The sequence below is a fragment of the Rhinolophus sinicus genome, linkage group LG02, assembly GCF_036562045.2.
Source record: "Rhinolophus sinicus isolate RSC01 linkage group LG02, ASM3656204v1, whole genome shotgun sequence".
Lineage (NCBI taxonomy): Eukaryota > Metazoa > Chordata > Mammalia > Chiroptera > Rhinolophidae > Rhinolophus > Rhinolophus sinicus.
The window spans coordinates 166,589,216-166,613,482 of NC_133752.1; the positions used below are offsets into that span (position 1 = coordinate 166,589,216).

The 24,267-nt window shown below is 36.8% G+C and overlaps 1 protein-coding gene across 1 annotated transcript in view; it reads left to right on the forward strand.

Annotated features, from left to right (window-relative positions):
• Nucleotides 1-24,267, forward strand: part of ST8SIA1 (ST8 alpha-N-acetyl-neuraminide alpha-2,8-sialyltransferase 1) — a 133,072-nt gene that overhangs the window by 21,111 nt on the left and 87,694 nt on the right. The window contains exon 2 of the mRNA XM_019738024.2: nt 22,975-23,119. Coding sequence (XP_019593583.1) covers nt 22,975-23,119 — 145 coding nt within the window. The remainder of the gene's footprint in view (nt 1-22,974; nt 23,120-24,267) is intronic.

Genomic DNA, 24,267 nt, shown 5'->3' on the forward strand with positions numbered 1-24,267 from the left:
GTCTCTTAAATTTCCCTCATTTAAAAAAAAAAATTCTTATTTGTTTTTGCTGTTGATTGGGTTTTTTCTGCTGCCTCTTCTTCTAAATCACTGCTTAGATCCTCTGCTTCATCTAGTGTACTGGTGATTATTCCTTTTAGTGCATTCTTCATTTCAATTATTGTATTCTTCACTTCTGACTGGTTCTTTTTTATGGTTTCTATGTCCTTTTTTATGCTTGCTATCTCTTTGTTGAAGTTCTTACTAAGTTCCTTTAGCATCCTTATAACCATTGTTTTCAACTGTTTATCTGGTAGGTTGCTTGCCTCCATTTCATTTAATTCTTTTTCTGGAGTTTTCTCCTGTTCTTTTATTTGGGATGTATTTGTTTCCTCATTTTGGCTGATTCTCTGTGTTTGTCTCTATGTACTAGGTAAATCTGCTATGTCTCCCAGTCTTGGCCAAGTGGACTTACATTGTAGGTACCCTGGTACATTCTCCCTTGTTACCTGTTCTGGGTGTTCCAGGAGTGTCCCTTTTGTGGGTTGTGTGTGCTATCCTGTTATAGTTGAGCCTTGATTGTTATTGGCACATCAGTGGTTGGGATTGACCCTCAGGCTGATTGGCTGTGGGGTTTGGCCATGTCCACAACTTACAGGCTGTTATGCAGTGGGCTTTCTCCACTGAGTAGGATTTGCCTTAATGAGCTCTGGTGCTTGTTGAGACTGCCTATTGGGTATGCCGCTTGTGGGGCTAATTGGGTGGTGCTCTGCTGTGGTCTGAAGCCAACCTCCAAGTATGTTGATTCTTCTTTTTTTTAGTATTTACTTCTTGTGTTTTGTGTTCTTTAATGGGCATGCTTTTAATGTTTCTTCAGTGAATTTAATGCTGGATTTCTTTATTCTTCCTCTCTTTCCCATGTCCCCCTCTTCAGTTGAATCTTACCCCTCAGCAGTTTCTTGTTCTGTGACCTTGGGCAAGTTACTGACATAAAAAGAAAGTGGAGCTTAGAGAGGTAGTGAGGGGCTGAGTTAGAATGCAAACTTAGGAGTCTGTGACTTCAGGGCCCGCACTCTATGCGTTCTCTCTCATAGGCTCAAAAATGATTTGGAAGCTTACTTGCTTCCAGTCTCTCTCTTTTCCTCTATCTGTATCTCTGTCTCTACCCCCATCCCTCCTTCCCTCTCTCTCCCTCCCTGTCCCTCTCCCCTTCTTTTTATTTACTTTCTCCTTCCCACTGTCCCCTCTCCTTCTCCCCTCCTCCTCCTCTCTCTTCTTCCCTCCTCCTTTTCTCTCCCCTTCCTTCCCTCACTCCTTTGCTACCTCTCTCCCTGCTACCCTCCCTTAATCCCTCTCTCTTTTTCTCTTCCACTCATCCTCCCCCCCACCCCGCTTATTGTTTATGGATCCTCTAAATCTGGTTACCAAACCTCATCCCAGAATGCATTGTGTTTAAATCATTGTGGTGGAAATCTGCAATTGATATACCAGGCATCCAGATATACCATTACAGTGACTGGAAACAAGTGTGATGGACTTCTGACTTTAAGAATGATGGACTTCATCATATAGCATTGCTATCTGTGAGTGGATTGTGTGTGTGTGTGTGTGTGTGTGTGTGTGTGTGTGTGAGGGTGTTTCCCTGAATTTGTTTGTTTGCCTTAACCAGTTTCTTCTTTTCCAGTTATTCCAAGTCTTTAATTCCTTCACTATCTCAAGGACTCTTGCTGCATAGTTTCCTGTTACCCTTCACTACCCTAAGGTCTTCAGTTTGACAGGAAACACAGCTCACTGTGAGAGCCTTAAATCAAATGAATCTGGTTTCTGGAAATATCATTATTCTAGGAGGGAGCACTGGAGGGTGGGTAGGAAAATAGTTTGGATTTTTGTAGGGAAATGGAAAGCAAGAGGCAAAATAGAAGTCCTGTTCAGCAGAAAAGAAACAGGGATAGGTTATAAAAATCAGTGTGTGTTAATTTTGCTGTATTTTCTCTACATGAATCCTACTTCAGAGAAAAATTGATTGCTCTAAACCAAGTCTTTTGTTAGTAAAGCACAGGTTTGTCATAGGTGGTTGAGATGGGGATGGGAAAGGAGTAGGAAAAATGACAAAAAATAGAAACTTCTTACTTGCAAGTGATAGAATTTACAACTCTGCTTAGCACATCTTTTTTTCTTTTTTCCAACAAATCATTTTTGAGCTCCTACTGTGATGGTGACTTTGAGGAGAGATAGGAATAAAGTGTAAGGCATAGTCTCTGACCTCCAGGTGTTTGTAGACAATGGTTCAGACCACTAAGCACTGGTACCTAAGAGTAGAGAATGCTGAACTTATTCTTGAAGGATGAGTGGAATTTGAAGTGGCAGAGAAATAGTAAGAACCTGAGAAAGAGCATGAGAAATGGTTTTGGGTTTCAAGTTAGTCTGGAATCGTTGCTTTGAACAGAACAAGTGAGTGTGAGAAATGAAAAGAAAATCTTGGGCAGTTAGGATACGGTTTAATAGGAGTTTGAAACAGAAAATGAAAATTCATTTCATTTTTTTTTTAAGTTCTTAGTTATGGAAGTAACTCAGAGTATGATTAAGAGCATGAAACTTGTAGTTTTGTGGGGGCAGATTGGCAGAGGTTAAGGACATGAGTTAAAAAACAGTCATGTGAAGATCCCTATGTAGAGTGCAGATGAAGGGAATATCATGGTATCAGTAGATCTAAGAGACTCAGTAGAAAACCTTCCAGATGAAAACAAAGATTATTTAGTAGAGTTAATGGAACAGAGGGAACATGCACAATAAATAAGGTTTGAGCCTCAAGTGTCGCTATTCAAAACTGGACTGACAGGCAAATTGCCATTATTTATGACCTCTTGTGTTGAGTCATAGAATCTGGGCTGGAATTGAGGCTTCTTTTGCCAGTTGAGCCAGTTATTATTTCATTATTTTTCTTTGATATTTTTCCAGTTTTTAGATGGGATTTTTCATGCGTTCTCATAGCTCTTTTGTCAGTGATATGTTGAATTGTCTTCAAGTGATTCTCCAGTAGATGCTCCTGTGAGTGAAAAGGCAAAGTTATCACCATGATGGCATCAATAGAGAAGGAGGTTAAAACTCTGTTAGGAGATCTATGGGCCGGCTTCCTTCTTTTTCTTTGATAATATAGGATAAGTGTATTTGAGAGCTCTTTTATGACTGACAGTGTACAGTGAGTACTAGTACTTGTGAGCATGGAGGAGGGAAGACGAGAGTGTAAGACCAGACCAGTTCCACTTTAGCTGCTTTGTGAATCCTTCTGTTCTGGCCCAGTGTGCAGTGGATGTTGGTGCACCAGGTTGAGCAAGTGAGGGTCTGGATAGATGGGAGAGGCAGACTCCTTGACATACTTTTCCCCTTCCTTTATCCCTCCTCACATAAACCAGTCCAATGCTTTAATGACCACAAAGCTTTTGATTATTCCACGTGCACCCTTTGCCCTGCAACACACCCAAACATAGACACTCATAAGTAGAGCAAGTACAACCAAAATATTTTTTCAATATACAGACATTTTTAAAAAAATGAAAATCTCTAAATTTGCATTATGAGCAAATACCAAGGTGTAAATAGAGCATATTTGCTGGTGCCAGGTATTTTACCAATGATTAGCCAGCCCATATGGCCTGGGACAGCTTCCTGCTGACAACACATGCCTTGGCTCCAGGCATATTCCAGATATAAAAGTACCTGTGTGAGAAGTTACAGCAATTACCATAAAATTGGTAAATCGAGCATATGCATAAATTTATGAATATTAGTATAATTAAGCGGACATTCCAAAGATTCTATTTTGTTGTTGAATATCAGGGGTATCTGGCTTAGTTCTCTAGGTTCACTGAAATAGGGTGACATTTGTGGACAAGTGGTTACCCCAGCCCTTTGGCACAGGCTGGAATCTTCTTGCTTCTTCACATTTTCAGCTCCCTTGAACATTATCCTGTTTTCTATCCCTGCTGATTTTTGTGTGGAAATAGCTCTTCCAACATTTGTTCTGTGCTTTTTCTGTTTTCTTTGTTGATAAAAAAGTGTGTTTATATGGTGGCTTTAATGCACTGAGTTTTCTTGTCCTCCTATTTTACCTATTTTTATTTTATGTTGAAAATGAAATCAATAATAATAATAATAATAATAGCTACCTTTGAGAGATGTGACAGGTTTGATGCAAAGCACAATCTTATTTAGTGCCTTTACTAACCTATGAGGTAAGTACCTTTTCATTCTTGTTTTCCATTTGAGAAAATGAGGCTGAGTGACTTTATGAGACATACCCAAGGTCTCATATATAGAGAGATATGGAGGCAGAACTCAAATTCAGGATAGTTTGTTTCCAAGGCCTACTAACTATGAACTATTACTATACCAGCATATTTATGGATGATTCATATTTGACCTGTAAACAATACAGGTATGTCTCAAAGTTGTTCAAAAATTATAGCATAAAATATTGTCAGTGTAAATATTCATCTGTACATACCAGTTAGTCCAATAATGCACAAGAAACTAAACTTTTCTGCTAAGTTAATAAAAAATACATGGTTTACTTGGTTTAGCAAAGTATTTTGAATTTGCCCATATTGACTACTTTAATGCCTTTTAGGAATTCAAGTATCAAATTATTAATTTTTAAAAAAATTTCTGTGATGCTCCTACTGGGTTGGCATAACAAATACAAACATAGTCTGCCTTTTGGTTAATCCAGCAATGACCGGAGTAATTTACATTTACAAACAAGAGCAGTAGCAATGAAAAATCATGGCCAATTCCCCACAACACTGATGATGTACTGATGAAGCATGTCTTTTTTAACAATTGTGGGAATTTTAAAACTGCATGTGTCAGGCACAAAAGAAGCATTGTTATAGAGCCAAGTGTTGCAGGGCAACCAGGCTTCTTTGTAGAATGTTGAATGAGAATCCTTGGTAAACTCTAAACATGTGGAATTCTAGTATTGGAATACTAATTTTTAATAACACTTAAAACTTGTAGACTGTTAGTAGGTGGTCCTTTGTTACAAAGAAAGACTAAAATTTCTGGAGAGACATTTGACTCTTAGAACTCGAGAAGTGTCTTACTGTTTTCATCACTTTGTGTCCTGTCACTAGGATCTGTTGGTCCAGTATCCTGGCTAAAAGTGATCCAGGGCAAAAACAGCAGGAGGCAAGAGTTTAAAAACTAGTTAGTTTATATGCTTATTTAGAGGACGGGGAGGATCATATTAATATTAACCCTTTACCTTTAGAGTATACACTAGAATTTATGGAGTATTTCACCAGCTCCTCTTGATTTTGATTTAAGCATCCATAAGTCTGGCAGGTGGGGTGGTTACCAGCATCGGCATTTTACAAACAAGCACCAGAGAAAGAAAGTGACTGGCTCAATATCAAACTTGCTAATTCCTCACCCCTTTGAATGTCCCTCCCCTCCTTTTTGCCTATGGGATAAAATCTAAATTTCTTAACCAGCCATATAAAGCCCTTCACAGTCTGGGCCCTGCTAACTTTCTGAATTTAATCTCCTTTGCAAACTATTACATGTTTATTTACCAGGTATATTCGACCTTCTATCCATGCCAAGTACTGTGTTTCCTTGAAAATAAGACCTAACTGGAAAATAAGCCCTAGCATGATTTTTCAGGATGACATCCCCTGAACATAAGCCCTAATGCATCTTTTGGAGCACAACTTAATATAAGACCCGGTCTTCTTTTCGGGGAAACACGGTACTTGTGGCTTTGTTAATCGTGCTCAGGGTCTCCCAATTTTAGGATTTAGTGGGTTAGAAAATTACCAAATAAATAAGTGGACAGTGTTGGTAATTTTATATTTTGGCAAGTAAGGAAATTATAAAATACAACCATTTTATTAAAGACTTTACATGTTAACATCAAAATACAGAAAGGACATTACTTCAGAAGAAAGGCTGCTGATGAAAATAAAATATGAAAGCCTGACTCATTGTTTGCATTTTCCTCGTTTTGCCAGAGACTGGAAAAAAATTTTTCTGCACTGGCGCTGGCCTGTGGTGTTTAGGAAATTTGTGCCTTTGGACACACTGTTTTCTCTGTCAGGAATTCCCTACTTTTCTCATGGCTCTAGCCTTTGGCCTGTCTGACTAAATCCTTAGTCCTTCAATTCTCAACTTACACATTGAGCTTAGAACATCTTTTCCCATCTCCCTCCACCTGCTCTCTCCCACCCTACCCATCCCTCCAGTTATCTCTTCTTGGTGGTGTTCTGTGCATCCTCTTGATGCACCGATAACTGTCCTGGGGCTGTTTATTTGCTGCTCTCTCAGCACAAGACCATGAGACTCTAGAAAATAGAGACTGCATCTTAGTCACCTTCATTTTCAACGTTTAGCACACAGTCTTTTGCACATACTCAGTGATTATTACATATTTAATAGATGAATGAATGAGTGAATACCTGGGTATTCTTCATGCCCTTTATTTGTGTCTTGTATGTCTTCTGTGACCTGTAGTTTCAAGAAGAGAGGATTTATTCAAACAAACACACTCAACGAATTGAATTAATTTATGAGTTTTGACCTCATCGGTTCTCTTTTTCTTTGTCAAGGAAAACAAATTAGGTTCTCTGTTATCAGAGTGTCTGGGAACAGTCTGCAGCTGCTGTCTGAAATATTTCCATGGACTATAATGCTTCTCTCGATTCTTCTGGTCAGCTTGTGTTTTTCTTTTAGTCTGTTCACTTTTGGTTTACCATGTTGATTTTCACATTTTTATTTATTTTTATGGCAAAAGGAATGTTAAGACATGCTATGAAGGACATATGGAGAATATTCAGCATTTTTGTAGTCTGATCTTTCTAAATCCACAGATTTAAGATGCTTTGCTTTTTTATTGCTGTTCCTTTAAAAAATATGCATGTTTTCTTTTGCCCTTTAAAAAGTTTTGTCTAAACATCTCATCCAGAAAGGATAGCCACAGCTTCTCTTAAGATTCAGTGGTGATATAAGCACTCTTATCTGGGGACATGATCTCTTGGCAATATTAGTTACTGGATCAAGCATTTTCCCAGCTCATAAGGTGGCTATGACGTGTGTTATTTCACTGACTCTTGCTCAGACACAGGGGGCACACTTCTTTGCCTATCTCACAGACATGCTTCTTGTAGACAGAGAATTGCCGAGAGCTTTACACTAAGGTCGTACAGCCATGAAAAGCCCAGGCAGGCTTCAGTCTGGGCTTGAGTCTATGTCTTATAAGAAACATTAGTTTCTCTCCCTGAAACTCTTTCTTCCTTTGCCTTTCATAGCATTCCCTTTTGTTATGAAAGTAACCTGTTTTTTATAGAGTCAGAATAATAACCACAAGGACTGATGAGCACTACCTAAATATTAGATACTTTATACACCAGATTTACAATTCTTTCATTTGTTATCAACTAATTTTGTTCCCATTTTATAAATGAGAAAGCTGAAAACCTGTGTGTTAAGTGGTTGGGCCAAAGTCAAGCAGCAGTTAGTTTTGGAGTCAAAGCCATGTCATCCCAAAGCCTCTCTTCTTTCCATTACACCGTGCTGCCTTCCTCATCAGGCAACCTGAATTATAGCTATGGGGTTTTGTGCTACTACTTATCTCCGATAAAGAGAAATAAACTACCTGGCTCACAGGATTGTGTTGAGAACTAAACAGGGTATTACATATATATATATACACACACACACATATATATGTATATATATATGTAATATATACATGTATATACATATGTGTGTGTGTATATATATTATATATATATATATATATATATATATATATATATATATATATATATATATATATATATATGAAAGAACCTGGCATAGTGTCTTATGCGTTCTAAGGACTATTTTTCTAAATTCTGTCCTTTTCCTCTGTGTCCTCCTTTCTTCACTGACCCTATACACCCCCATCCCCCAACTTTAGACATCTCCTGATGGTCCATCCTAGGCCTGTTCCGTTTTGTACCTTTTTAGGAGACATGAGTAGTTCTCTTGGGTTGAGTATAAGGAACGTGGCTTTCATTATTATTAGAATGAAAAATGCTGAGAACCGAAGTATGAGCCTTGGTACATAACTACGTTTAGGTGATGGGAGGAAGAAGGGCTGTTTTGTCTGGAAAGAGAGGACAGATACATAGAGAGGACATGGTTGGGTAGGTTGATACACTGCCACGGACATAGTGGGCAGAGGAGCTTGTAAGAAAGAAAGAGTTGCTCAACAATGTCAAATGACAGAGTGGTCATGATGAGTAAGAAATGATGAAAGGCTATTTGACTTCATTTGGTCATTTGGATGTATTTGAAGACCTTGGATAGGGCAGTTTCAGTAAAAGCAATGGGCTGGAGGCACACGATTGATGAAGAAATAGAGGCAATAGTGTTTTGTGAAGTTTGGTTCGTAAAGGTCCTCAGAGAGTTTTAGCATATCTTAAGGAGTTGGCATATTTGAGGGAATTTTTCTTTAGCTTAGGACAAATCTAAGTATTTTTATGGATAGAAATTAAGGATTTAGTTAAGAGGAAGACTTTGAGGATGCTGGAGAGCAGGGATAACTGATTGATAAATCTGTATCAGTTTTGACGAAAGCCTGAATGTAACATCAAGATCACAGGGAGAAAAATATTAATCATATTTTTCTATATGTGGTTATATTATCGTTTAACTTTTAATTTCTTCTTTATCCTTTTTCATATTTTCCAGATTTTCCATAACAAGCATCTATTACTTTTAATTTTTAATAGCTCTTATAAGTTATTCATATTTAAAACGACAAAGACATATAATTACACAGCACTAAAAAGCTACAGAAACATATAAGATGAAAAATATAAGTCTCTCTATACCCTGGTACCCCATTTCTGTTTCTTTGAAGCAATCACCGTCAATTTTTTTTTTCCAGTTTACACACTTTTTTAAAAGATTGAAATATAGTTGGCATACAATATTACATTTTCAGTGTACTTTTGTAGTGATGTGGCATTTAAATACCGTGTTAAGTCTAGTAACCATCTCTCATGATGCAAAGTTAATACATTATTATGGAATATATTTTCTGTGTTGTACTTTACATTCCCATGACATTTATTTTATTACTGGAAGTTTGTACCTCTTAATCCCCTTCCACCTTTTTCGCCCACCCTCCCAGCCCCTCTCCTGTGGCAACAATCAGTTTGTTCTCTGTGTCTATAAGTTTGTCTGTTCATTTATTTTATTTTTTAGATTCCACATGTAAGCAAAATCATATAGTATTTGCCTTTCTCTGTCTGACTTATTTCACTTGGCACGATGTCCCAAAGTTCCATCCATGTTGTTGCAAATGGCAATTTTCATTCTTTTTTTATGGCTGAGTAATATTCCATTGTATATATGTACCACCTTTTCTTTATCCAGTCATCTATTGATGGGCACTTACGTTACTTCCATATCTTGGCTATTGTAAATAGTGCTGAAGTGCACTAGGGGTGCATATATCTTTTTGAATTAGTGTTTTCATCTTCTTTGTATAAATACCCAGAAGTAGAATTGCTGAGTTGTATGGTAATTCTATTGTTAATTTTTTGAGGAACCTTCATACTGTTTTCCATAGCAGCTACATCAATTTACATTCCCACCAACAGTGCACGAAAGTTTCTTTTTCTCCACATCCTTGCCAACTGTTGTTATTTGTTGTCTTTTTGATGATACCATTCAGATAGGTGTGCAGTGATAGCTCATTGGAGTTTTCCTTTGCATTTCCCTAATGTTTAGTGATGTTGAATATCTTTTTATATGTCTATTGGCCACATGTGTGTCTGGAAAAAGGTCTATTCAGGTCCTCTGCACATTTTTTTTTTAATAAGGTTGTTTGTTTTTATGATGGTGAGTTGCATGAGTTCTTTATGTATTTTGGACATTAACCCCTTATCAGATATATCATTTACAAATATCTTCTCCTTTTCAGTGGCTTGCTTTTAATGCTTTAAAATCAGAAAACATTGTTGAAAAATCACAGATAAAGAGTTAAACTTGAAAGGGATAACACTACCTGGCTTCTGGTTTTCTGACACCTCTTAAAAGACTAATACTATCATAAGAAAGGAATATAAACAGGAATAAACTTCTAAGAATGAAGAGAATGGAAGAGGAGACAATAGCCGACAAAAAGACATCAACAATATTTAGGAGATGAAAAGCAGATGACCCAGTGCTATCCAACTAGGAGAATACAGAAATCGAAAACTTGAGTGTTTGCAGCAGGGAAAGCCCTTAAGAAGGAAACTAGTTCATGTTGCAGAATTCCTGAAAAACTCAGCAACTAGCGATGAGTGCTAATAAGACTAAAAAAATGGATCTTAAACATTTTCAAAGATGAAAACTGATTATAATCAAATGATTAGATATAAGAATAATGCCAGAGTTCTCAATAGAAACACTGGAAGTTAGAAAATAATGGACAATGCCATCAAAATCTTATAATTATTTCTATACTAGAATTTTGTGCCCAGCCAAACTAGGTATTTTCAGCACTTAAAGACTCAAACATATATATATATATATATATATATGTGTGTGTGTGTGTGTGTGTATACATATATACATACATATATACACACACATATATATACATATATATGTATATATATATATTTATTTATACTTTGCTTGCACCCGTTCTCAAGAAGGAAATAGAGTACATGCTACACCAGAATGAAGAAATACCAAGAAAGACAAAAAATGGATAAAGGAAACTGGGAAATAAGATACAGAAAAGACGTGAAGGCCGTTTCGAAGATGACAGGTGTTTATTGAGACTAGCAAGAAAGCAGCCCAAATTAGAGCAGGGGAACACGAGGTTCTATAAGAGATGTCCCCAAGAAAAAAAGAATTGAACTGATTGATTTCTTGAGGTATTTGACTAAATTGTGAAAATGTTACAGTTCTTTAAAGAATTAAAAGGGGAATTATTGAAAAAAATTCATGGTAAATTAAGGACATGAAAAAGTTAGGCAATAACAAACTCCTGGAAGAGCAAATTTTAAAAAGGCTGTAAGAAAGGAAATACAGTGATAGTACACTGTCTGACTCAGCTATTAAGTAATAGAGACTTATAATACTATGAAAATATTTGCTTTAATTAAAACTTTTTAATGCAATTCTGTAGGGAATGTGGGGTCAAGAAAAGTCTGTTCATGTCTGTTTGGGGTAGGATTAGAAAGTGGTTCTTAACCTTCTTTAGTAGTAAGTAATAAGATAGTACAAAAAATAGTAAAAAGAAATAGCACTAATTGAATGATGATGAGAAATATGAAAACCATTGCCTTTTTGTTCTGGGGGTGATGAATATCAAAAGGAACTCTTGCTTTTGTTGCCTTATAGTAGTTTAAACTCTGTAACTATTTTGCTTTGCTAAAAATAAAAAGCAAAAAAAATCTAAGATGTTGTAACATGTTTTTGAAGCAAGAAGGACCCCATTAGTATTTACCTTTAATTCAGCAAATACTTCTAAAAATTTATCCCAGGAAAACAATCATGGATGTGTTCACAAATCTAAGCATGAAAATTTTACGACAGAATAGTTTGTACCATCAATAAATTGGAAACAGACTAAATTCCTATTTCAAGAGGGCAAGCACTGAACATGTCTTGTTTACTGGTGTATGTTCACTCTCCAGAATTGTATTTGACACATACTAGGTACTCAATAAATATTTGTTGATACTTTCTGACTAAGGGAATAATTGAATTAATGCATAGGAAAAATGTACATATAACAATCTATTAATAGTGGTTATCTGTGTAGAGGGATTATTGTGATACTTATTTTTGCTTATTTTTTTATCATTTGTATTTTAGAAAATTTCTAAAATTAGCATTTTAAAATTATAAATTTCTAAAATTAAAAATAGTACATTGACATTTAAAAAGCAACCATTAATAACATAGAGTACAACATAGGGAATATAATCAATCAAATTATAACAGTTATATTCAATGTCAGAGGGGTAGTAGACGGGGGAGTTATCACTTTGTGAAGGGTGTAAATGTTTATTACATTGTTTTGTACACCTGAAACTGAAAAAAAAAAAAGTAGAGGGATAGCAGTCCATGGAATTGAGGCTGAGATAGTCTTAAAACCGTACTGTATTTAATTCTGAACTTCCTGATGACTCAGACCAAAGGAACACTTCATGGGTCAAAATAATTTTCATTGTTTGATAAGTAGAAGCATACATTTCTATGTAATTACAAAATATTTTTCCTCACACTAAATTCAAAGAAGAAATTATGTAGGTAAACAAGACTATGGATACATAATAAATGTTACCTTCATTCTTATAGAAAATTGACTGCTATTCTTGATGTAGCTGTTTCTTATACTGACCCTTAATAAAAACGTGACTTTGTAGTGTAATGTGATGGAGGCATTTCTGGTTAGTTAATTCAGAAACTTTTCAACTTTGACATAGGTTACAGTTCCAAAGGTTGTTTTTAATCCAAAATGACCAAAAATAATTTTTAACCTTGCGTTACCCAATACATTTCCACCAAGTAGAGTGTCAGTCTGTCCTTTGAAAGCATGTTCTTCTGCTTTTAGTTTTATAGCCAATTAGGTACATTTTCTCCAAACGGTTAGATTTAATAAGCATTGAAAGATTTCTTTTTAATTTTTAAAAAATTATTTTTCAATTACCATTGATATACAATATTATATTAATCTCAGGTGTGTAAAGCACCATAGTGATTATATTTTTATATACCTCACAATGTGATAACCCCAATAAGTCTATTACCCATCTGACACTGTACATAGTTATTACAATATTATTGACTATATGAATATTCCCTATGTTGTACTTTAAATCCCCATGACTTTTGTTTTTCAACTATAGTTGATATTCAATATTATTTTATATTAGTTTCTGGTGTACAGCATAGTGGTTAGACAATTCTTTAATTTATGAAGTGATCCCCCCGATAAGTCTAGTATCCACCTGACACTATTCATAGTTTTTATAATATTATTGACTATATTCCCCATACTGTACTTTACATCCAAGTGACTATTTTGTAGCTACCGATTTGTACTTCTTAATCCCTTCACCTTTCTCACCTAGTCCTCCAAGCCCTCTCCCATCTAGTATTTATTTTCTGTATCTATGAGTATATTTCTGTTATGTTTGTTTGCTTATTTTGTTCTTTATATTTCATATATAAGGGAGATTGCATGGTATTTGTCTTTCTTCGTCTGACTTATTTCACTTAGCCTACTGCTCTCTAAGTCCATCTGTGTTGTCACAAATGGTAAGATTTCATTCTTTTTTATAACTGAGTGATACTCCATTGTATATGTGTACTATATCTTCTTTATCCAATCGTCTAGTGATGGACATTTTGGTTGGCTATTGTAAATAGAGCCATAGTGAACATAGGGGTGCACATATCTTTTCAAATTTGTGGAGTCATGTGGGGATGGCCTTGCTGTGAATCAAGGCTGGCTGTCACCTGTACTGGACCTGGGGCAGCTTAGCAAAAGGCCCAGGGTACCACTAGGCCTTAGCTACCTGCTGGCTACTCATCAGGCTCAGCCTCTGAAAGAACCTCCTTAGGTATGCTGGCTGCGCTGCATAGCCTGGTGCTAACAGTGCCCCGGTGATGCTGCCCAAGTTGGGCAGGGTGGGGTCCCAAGGAATCACCAGGTTGGGGTGGGCAGTGTTCACAATGTTAATGCAGATCCAGTTTTTGAACCAGTGCTGCATCTGTTACCACTGTGCACAACATCCAGAGAATACCGTGGCCAGCTGCTGCTCACCTCAGGCCCACAAATCCACAAGAACTGCTCAAGAAAGGCTACATGCAAGCTAGGGCTGACTGCCCACTTCCAAAAGTTTTCTAGGTGCCTCGGGACATCCACTGCTGGAAAAGCCTCTTGCAGCTTGCGGGGCAGGCTGGCCACCCAGGAGCTGAGAGTACCCCCAGCAATGCCCCACAGCTGGACAGGGTGGGGTCCCAGGGAGTCACCAGAGTAGGGCACATGCAAAGTTCACTAGGCCAGTGTGGTCTCAAATTTGGCCGTGTGGTGGAGGTCTCAACACAGGAAAGATGGCACCCACCTATAAGCTACACAAGAGGCAGTCTCCACACAGGGATAATGGTGGCTGTCCCTCTAGCCCTCATTCTGCAGCCACATAATTCAGTCTTTCCCTGTATGTCTCTGGTGCCTCTCAAGTTGTCACCTCTTCACCAGAGCCTAGGGTTAGTGCTTGCAAGTGGGTCTGTGTATGGGCCCTTTAATAGGATGTCTGGGTTTTCAGTTGCCTTCTGTCTCACTGGGCTGGACAAAATCCTTGCTGATTTTAACAACCAGATGTTGTGAAGACTTCTCTTCCCAGCACAGGACCACTGGTCTGGGGAGCTTGGTATGGGGTTGGGACCCCTCCCTCTCCAGGGGGGACCTCTGCCACCGAGGTGTCCCTTCCAATACTCAAACACTACCTATGGGTCTGGGGTCAGCCTATTTCGCATCTCTGCTCCTCCTACCAGTCTTGGCATGGCCTCTTCTTTATATCATTTGTTATAGGGGTTTTGCTCATATGGTCTTCAGATGGTTCTCAAGGTTGATTGTTTTATAATTTAGTTATAATTTTAATGTGGTCATGGGAGGTGGGAGGCACAGCATTTACCTATTCCATCATCTTGAAAAATTGCTGCATTGAAGGATTTTGAAATAGCTACCAGTTTCCTTGGTCCCAGATATTGTGAGGGATTCCTCCTTAACAGGTAATTTAATAAATATTTGCCCCGTTCCTTCTAATGGACAGATTCATTGACCTTAACATCAGGAAGCACCCACGGCTTGCTACACATTTTCATCAGTGGTTCTTCTGACACCTTCTCCTTTAAACTTTTTCATAATGTTCTACCATTACCCTGAATTATCATTGGGTTAGTAGACGTTTGACAATTATGATTTTTCTTTAGCAATATACTCATTTTTATACTTCTCCCAGTTTTATGCAGTCTTGTTGATCTGTAAGCATTGAATACATCATAGTAGGTTTGTCTGGTCTCTAGTTTTCAGCCTCTTATCCTTTATTGACAAACTAAAAAATTGCTCATTTTATCTATCATTTTCCTTCTCTTTTGCTAATTGTTGTTTCTTTATTCACTCTGTCAAATGACTCATTCTCTCTACATTTGTAATATCCTTTATTTTCCCAGTGCTTTCAGTTTTGAAAAAATATTTCTACTTTTGTTTCCATTTCCAAGCCTACACTTCTCCTTAACTGTTGCTGTCAGCTCTCTCAATACTGCTGCACTTTTTAAATCATGATTGGGATCGATGATATTCACAAACCAATCACTATTAAGGGCAAATGTAGCAAACATAGCAACAAGGTGAGGGATGATGGATGGATGAGATACAATGTCTGTGTGATTGTTTTCATAATATGTTGGTGGTAAGCTAAGTTGACGTGTTTGACCTGAAGAACAGCTCTGTTCACATCTGTGAATGTTTATAGGGTGGACATTTAAAAATAGTTACTGTATTTAATGCAAACATCTGACTTGCTTGTGATTTGACTTGATATAGAGAAAGAATATAAAGAAGAATATATAGGAGAAAATCAGCTAACACATCTCTTTGTCTCTCCCAAATACCCATTCCTTTAACCACACATTTAATGGGAGCTAGTTTACAGTCAATTAAAGGTTGTTGACAAGTTGAAATGCTGATATTCTGTGCTGAGTAAAGAGAAACCCATATGTTTTAGACAAGCAGGTGGCATAGTAAATATTCTGTTAAGAAAATTGAGAATCCCTGGCTTGTGTTGTTACACAGAATTTCATCCTGTGGAAATGGGTCATAACGCAAAGCCAAAATTTTTCTCAGAAAATAATTTTGAATCTATTCAAATACTGGAACAGTTACAGAAATACCAAAACTAAATAAATCATAAGTCATGAAAGAGACAATTATGATCTGGAAAAATCTTAGAACAAATGCTCCAGTCCTGCATCTACCTTAGTAGGAGTGGAACTGAGGTGAATTCAGGGAACTTGATTCCTGGACTTCACCTTCTGACATTGACCACTCCCCTGCTCATCTTCATGTTCGTTGGTTCAATTCCCTAGTTTAGAAAAGTCTGTATAATTTGAAAATTTTGTAATACAGTTTCTATAACTTTTGTCTCCTCCTTTTAATTTGTTTTGCCTTCCACTAACTTCTGTTCATCGTTAACAGAAATAATCTCAGACCTAAGTGTTATTAGAACAAGAAAAGAAAAGATGTTTCTGAATGGAATTCTTAGATTTAATACATAATGTCTGACCTCCTAGTGCTATTCAGGAGCACCACTGATCATGGTTATGTAAAGAAATCCTACCGCATCTCACCCTGCTATGTAAATTTGTGCATTAGAGAAACAGCTCACTTGTAAATCAATGTAAGTTGTAATTTGGGTACCTGCCACTTGGGCACATATTTAAAATTTAATGGAGTATGGGGAGGAGGGTTATGTGTCAACTGGTGCTTCTGATCCAGACCTCGTGTTCAGAACCTCAGTTGTCACATATGACTGCCCAACTATTTCTCTGAGTGGTACACCTGTATCCTCCCTGTGCTCTAAAAGTAAATACCCTGCACTCCTCTAAACCTGTGTTTTAGTTTCAGACCACTGAAAACATACTAGCCAAGGATGGGGACTTGAGAGAGGTTAAGGAGCTTATATCAGGGCACACACTAGTAAATGAGAGAGCTAGGTTTCAAACCCAGGCAGTCTGGCTCCAGGATCCATGCTGATAATCAGGATGCTACGTTGCCCCAAGTTTTTCCTTGGCCGGCTACGTGGGTTACAGGGTACTAGTTGACCATCACTCAGTAAGGTTCATCAACTTGGCCTTTCCTTCTTTCCTTTCAACAAATATTTACAGATAGCTGCTTTACATTTTTCCTTTTTTTCTGATTCTGGTTGCCTGCCAAAATTCTCAATCTTTTATTTCCTCAAATATAGTAAGCATAATTATTTTAAAGTCTTTATCTGAAAACTTCATTATCTTTGCTTCTGTTTTTGTGCCTATTACCGATTGTTCCTCTTAGTTTGGAATCATATTTTCTTTTCTATTCCTTATGTCTGGGTAGTTTTAATTATGTGCCAGACATTGTATCTGCATGTTGAGAAGATAGCTGAGGACTAGGATGATGTTACGTTCTTCCAGGCATCTAGGGTCATAATTGAATAATCTCAATCTAGTCAGAGATTAAGAACATTCAAAGTGGGGCTTAAATTCCTTCGAGGGCTGGTGTATTTCTGGTATACTTTTATTCTTAAGTTATTTGTACGAACCAAAAAGCTAAGGTATTTAATCAGGACAACATCTCCTTGACAGTCTTTGAATTCCAGTTTTCATCCTCTCAGTTCCACAAGTCTGTTGGAAATTTGGCTCAGCTTTTCAGCCTTTTAGCTGCCTCTTCTAGAACATCAGATGCCTTTTAGAACAGAGTGGTCCCAAATGTGGGACTCTCCTCTCTGAGTTTCTTTCTTCTCTTGGCTCTTGACCTTACATTTTTTTCACTCCTTGTTAATTCAGATGCTCTCAAACTGATTTTGTTTTTGTCCAGATTTTCTAATGGGTTTTGATTGGATAGTTTGTCCAAATTACCTCGACCACTTTTAACAGGAACACCTTTGAGTAAACCATATTCTAGGTGAGGAACCAGATAGTTCCTGCCACCAGAGGCAGCCTATGAGGGAGGTAGACATGGAAACAGGCAAGGCTCAAAATGGCATAGAGTAATAGGACCACTGAGTGCATTGGTTAAGACCATGGTCCCTGGAGTTAGATCAGGGTTTAAATCTGAGCTATACCAGCATGAGGCCTTTGTTAAGTTACTTAAATTAAACTTATGATGGAGAGGAAGGGCTAGGTCATGGAGGGGTCTGGATGTCAGGATCCACAGTTGGCACTGGAGACCCAGGGGATTTTTTTTTCAGTTTTATTGAGAAATTATATATATATCACTGTATAAGTTTAAGGTATACAGCATGATGGTTTGATTTTGTGAAATTATTCATGATATTGTGAAATTATTACCCCAATAGGTTCAGCTAAAATCCATCTTCTGTAGATATGCTAAAAGAAAAGAAAGAAAAAAGTAAAAAAAAAAAAATTGCCTTGTGATGAAAACTCATTGGATTTACTCTTAACTTTTATATCTATCCTACAGCAATGTTAGCTATAGTCATCATGGTATACATCACATCCCTAGTATTTATTTATCTTATAACTGGAAGTTTGTATCTTTTGACTATTTCCTCCAATTCCCCCTCCCTTCTCCTCCTTCCTATGATAACTACAAGTTTGATCTCTTTTTCTATGAGTTTTTAAATTCCACATATAAGTGAGATCATACAGTATTTGTCTTTCTCTGTCTGTCTTAATTCACTCAGCATAATGCCTTCAGTGTCCAACCATGTTGTTGTAAATGGTAGTATTTCCTCGTATTGTATCTATCTGTCTATCTATCTATCTATCATCTATCTATCTATCTATCTATCTATCTATCTATCTATCTATCTATCTATCTATCTATCTTACAAGTTCTTTATCCATTGAATGACACTTAGGTTTTTTTCTATGTCTTGGCTATGGTAAATAATGCTGCTATGAATATGCGAGAACAGATATCTTCTTTCTTTTCCAGCTATCTTTTCAATTTAGTGTTTTCATCTTCTTTGGATATATTCCCAGGAGAGAAGTTGCTGTATCATATGGTAGTTCTATTTTTAATTATTTGAGGAACCTCCATACTGTTTTCTGTAGTAACTGTACCAATTTAAAATCCCACCAACAGTGCATAAGGCTTCCTTTTCTCCAAACCCATGCCAGCATTTGTTATCTCTTGTCTTTTTGATGAAAGCCATTTTAACAGGTGTGTGGTGATATCTCATTGTGGTTTTAATTTGCATTTCCCTAATGACTAGTGAGTTCAGCATCTTTTTATGTATCTGTTGGCCTTTTGTATCTCTTCTTTGGAGAAATATCTGTTCAGGTCCTTTGCCCATTTTTTAATTGGGTTATTTGTTTTTTTGCTATTGAGTTGTATAAGTTCTTTATATAATTTGGATATTAACCCCCATCAGATATATGGTTTTGCAAATATTTTTTTTTCTCATTCTACAGGTTGTCTTTTCATTTTGTTGATGGTTTCTTTTGCTGTGCAGCTTTTAGTTTGATGTAGGCCCACTTATTTATTTTTGTTTTTGTTTCATGTGCTTTAGGTGTCATATCCAAAAAATCATTACTAAGACCTATGTGAAGGAGGTCTTGTTTTCTTCTAGGAGTCTCATAGTTTCAGATCTGACATTTAAGCCTGTAATCTATTCTGAGTTAATTTTTATGAGTAGTATGAAATATGGATTCAATTTCATTCTTTTACATGTGAATATGCAATTATCCCAGCACCATTTATTGAAAAGACTGTCTTTTTTCCATTGAGATTCATGGCTCCCTTGTCAAATATTACTTGACTGTATATGCTTAGATTTATTTCTGGGCTCTCGATTCTGTTCCATTGATCTATTTGTATTTTTTTATGGCAGTGTCATACTGTTTGGATGACTGTAAGTTTATAGTATAGCTTGAAATCAGGAAGCGTGATGTTTCCTGCTTTGTTCTTCTTTCTCAGGATATTTCTTTGGCTATTTTGTGTGTGTGTGTGTGTGTGTGTGTGTGTGATTCCACATAAATTTTAGGAGTGTTTTTTGTTGTTGTTGTTGTTTTTTTTTTCTGTGTCTGTAAAATATGCCATAGGAATATTGATAGGTATTGCATTGAATCTGTCAACCTAAAAAAAACCAAAAAAACAAAAAAACAAGAACCAGTTCAAAGCTATTTATTTGGGATCAAAGATTACAATTCAGGGTACACAGATTTAATGAAAACCCAAATAGTGTCCTGAGTGCAGGAGAGAGAGTTAGGGTTTTTACAAAAATGAACAAGGAAGATGAGATAACTTATTTACGAGGAAAGTTTATTGGTGCTGACAAGCAAAGGCTACATTGGTACTTCATCAATTTGTCAGGCAAAATGGTCACTAGGCAAAGTTTACTTTTATCATTCCTTTCAAACAAGATATTTTTGTTCTTCCTGACTTCTTGGAATGTTGGTAGTTTGGCCCAGTTCAAAGGTTCAGAAAACAGGACTTGCAAGGCAGTTCCTCTGAAATGGCTGCTTGGGCTCCATTTTAAAATAGCTCCACTTTTGTCAACTTTCACAAACCTTGATTTTGGTAGTATTGCCTTTTTAACAATGTTAATTATTTTGACCCATAAACATGGGATACCTTTCCATTTATTTGCGTCTTCTTTGATTTCTTTCAACAATATCTTGCAGTTTTTAGAGTAGAGATCTTTCACCTCCCTAGTTAATTTACTTCTAACTATTTTGTTGTCAATGTTATTGTAAATGGGATTGATTTATTTTTCATTAACTTTGTTGTTAGTGTATAGAAATGCTACTGATTTTTGTATGTTAATTTTGTATTCTGCAACTTTACTAAATTCACTGACTAGCCCTAACAGTTTTTTGGTTGTGTTTTTACAATTTTATGTATATAAATATATAAATGTATAAATTTATATACTCATATCACCTACAAATAGAGATAGTTTCACTTTTCCCCTTCTAATTCTGTTACCTTTTATTTATTTTTCTTGCTTGATTGCTCTAGGTAGTACTTCTAGTACTATGTTAAATAAGAGTGGTCAAAGTGGCCACCCTTATCTTGTTCCTGATCTTAGAGGAAAAGCTTTTAATTTTTCAGCATTGAGGATGATGTTAGCTGTGGGCTTGTCACATATGGCTTTTATATGTTATGTTCCTTCTATGCCTGATTTGTTAAGAGTTATTTATCTTAAATGGATGTTGAATTTTGTCAGATGCTTTATCTGTGTCTATTGAGATGGTCATAGGATTCTTTTCTTTCATTTTACTAACATGGTATATTACATTGATTGACTTTCATATGTTGAACCATCCTTATATTCCAGGAATAAATTCCACTTGACCATGGTGGATGATCTTTTTAATGTGCTGTTGAATTTGATTATTGAGAATTTTTGCATCTATATTCATCAGGGATTTTGGCCTGTGCTTTTCTAGTAGTGTCTTTTTCTGATTTTGGCATCAGGGTAATACTGGCCTCATAAGATGAATTTGGGAGTATGCCTTCCTCTTCGATGTTTGGAAGTGTTTGAGAATGATTGGTATTTATTCTTCTTTAAATGTTTGGTAAATTCCCCAGTGAAGCCCTCTGGTCCTGGGCTTTTCTTGATTGGGAGATTTTTGATTGCTGATTTAATCTACTTCATAGTAATTGGTCTATTTTGATTTTTCTTTCTTTCTGATTCAGTTTTGGTAAATTGTATGCTTCTAAGAATTTTTCCATTTCTTCTAAATTGTCCAGTTTGTTGGCATATAGTTGTTCATAGTAATCTCTTGTGATTCTTTGAATTTCTGTGGTATTTGTTTTAATGTCTCCTTTCTGAGTTATATTTTGTTGATTTGGGTCCTTTTTCTTTTTTCTTTGTTTACTCTCGCTAGGGGTTTGTCAACTTTGTTTATCTTGTCAAAGAACAAAATCTTAGTTTGGTTGATCTTTTCTATTGTTTTTCTGTTCTCTAGTTTATTAATTTCTCCTCATGATTTCTAGTTTCATGCCATTGTGGTCAGAGAAGATAATGATTTCTGTCTTCTTGAATTTGCTAAGACTTGTTTTGTGCCTAACACTGAATCAATTTATTTCTCTCATAACACTTATTGAACTTCTACTATGTTCGCCACCTGCACATTCTCGGTGAATTCTCAAAAATAATCTCTGAAGCCAGTTCTTAAGCCCAGTAACATTCTCCAGTTAGGAAGTTAGTATGTGGCAGAGCCGGGATTTCAACGGAGGCACTCCACATTACCATCCCCTTTCAGCTCTGAGCTTCTGTACCACGGATAGCTAAACATGTCTGAGCAAGCATATCTGTGTGAGGTTGCCATTCAGAAGTGGTTGTGTCAGCAGTTTGTTTTATTGGTCCTTCTAAAGGTGGGACTGGGGAATAGCTCTTCTATGCAGGATAGCTCAGTGAACAAAAGGAATTGTTTTCTGACAGGCTTTTAGTCAGAGGATAATATAAAAACTGGCCTGTAGAATAGTAACAGGGCTTCCATTTGAGGGGTGAATAGAGAAGCAGCCTGCCCAGAAAGGTGAGGTAACCCAGGAGACCCTGGTGTTCCAGACACTAAGGGAGTGAGGAGACCTTTGCAAAGGTCATGTTGCTTAACTGTGTTGAACACTACTGAGGGTTCAGACAAAATGACAAGTTAAAAGGCCCATGAGATTTACAAGTTAGAAGGCAGGTTGCTCTGCCAAGTGTCTGAAATCGCATCACTCATCTCATTTTGTTTCTATTTAAAAGGGTTTCCCCGGGGTTGGTCTTTAATCTTAACCTCAATTTTGGAAGTGTACCTTCCTTTGGGCCACGGTGTGCATTCCCTACTCCATACAGCTCATGTAAAGTCCCTTATCAATGAGTTTAGCTACCTGCTTGTCAAATCACCATAAAGATGCATTTCTACTACAGATGCATAGCTCAACAGTCTCCAAAGTATTCATCCCAGTCTTTTTTGGACCTGGATATTTAAATCGACCAGTAAGACCGCAATTATGATTATTTTTTATCTGTGGACATATTTCAACTGCATCTGGTAGCTGATGCATTTTTTTAAACTTTTTTTTTTTATTATGAAAAATTCCAGTCATCAATCCTGATGGCTGGAAGAGTGAATTAATAGTAATGTCATCACCCTGGAGATACAGATGCTTTTAAGAGCTGGCACTGAGGTAAGGCTGCACGTCTCTGTGGGAATGACAAGTGAATGAGTCTGCTGCTCACTTAACCTGCTGTTCTTTTCTCTCTCTATTTTCTCTCCTAGGAAACAAATGGAAGACTGCTGTGACCCTGCCCATCTCTTTGCTATGACTAAAATGAATTCCCCCATGGGGAAGAGCATGTGGTATGATGGGGAGTTTTTATACTCATTCACCATTGACAATTCAACTTATTCTCTCTTCCCCCAGGTTAGTATAGAGTTTGTTGCCTTTCAATAGAGTTTATTACTTGTCTTGATTTCATAGGAAAGATATAATTGCATATGCCTAACTAATCACATCTACTTCTTTTCATCTTCTTTCTTCTCTTCTTAATTTTAAATGTCTTTCTTTATAGTTGTCGTTTTCTGTGAAGGAATCACAGAATGTTTTGATGCAAGGGCACAAGTAGGGTGCTATAGAGTAATGGTTTTCTTAGCTCTTCTGATTTGCACCATATGAGCCTGAAAGAAGCAAGCAGAGAAGGGAGCAAGGACAGGGGATTGTGGGTTTCTAGTGTTAGCGGGTGGCTGTCGAATGATCTTGGAGATTGTGGTGCCGGCATATGTCTTTGGGCTGATGTTGCTCTCAGGGAATGGGGACCACATTGTCAGATCTTGCTTCTTAGAGCTCTTGAACCATCACCTGTGGTTAGGTTACTGTTAGAATAAGATTTGCTTAATGTTTTCTTCTTGAACCTTCACCCTGTGGTTAGGTTACTGCTAGAACAAGCTTTGCTTAATGTTTTTCTTCTTTGTTTCTTGAACATCGAAATAAAAATTTTTACTAAATTATATCTATGCAGCAAGTGGGGCAAAAAGGAAATCTTTTTTTCTAGGGAGCCCTAGTTGGAAAGGGGTGTGAATATTAGGTGAAATTGCCATTAGGGAGAAATGGGGAGATGAATCCTGCCTACCCCTGCCCCCCAAGTCTTCTAGTCACTCTTGGTTTGGCCATATGGTTGTGCAGAAAGAGAATTCATGTCAGAGCTGGAAAACAGGACTGAACCTTTCATGTATCTGTTTTAACAGCAAAGAGTCTTTAAAGGAGGGATCCTATAAAGTTGTGGCACAGACTCTCCCAGATCCAAAGTCACACTCTCTGTAAAATAGCCCCATTTGCTAGCTTATCCTTAGGTGTTTTAGTCTAATTTAATGGTTTTACAGTGTAATGATATGTTATTTTTATTTTTTGATAGGAAATAGAAGGTTTAATCATTGCCTGCTATTTCTCTCTCTTGTGCTTTCTCTCTTCTTCATTTGCCATGGGGAGCCTTTCTCGTGTTAAAGGAAATAATTAAGACTCTTGAAATGTGGGATTGAGTTTTGTCTACATCTCTTATTCAGTAAAAGCCTTGC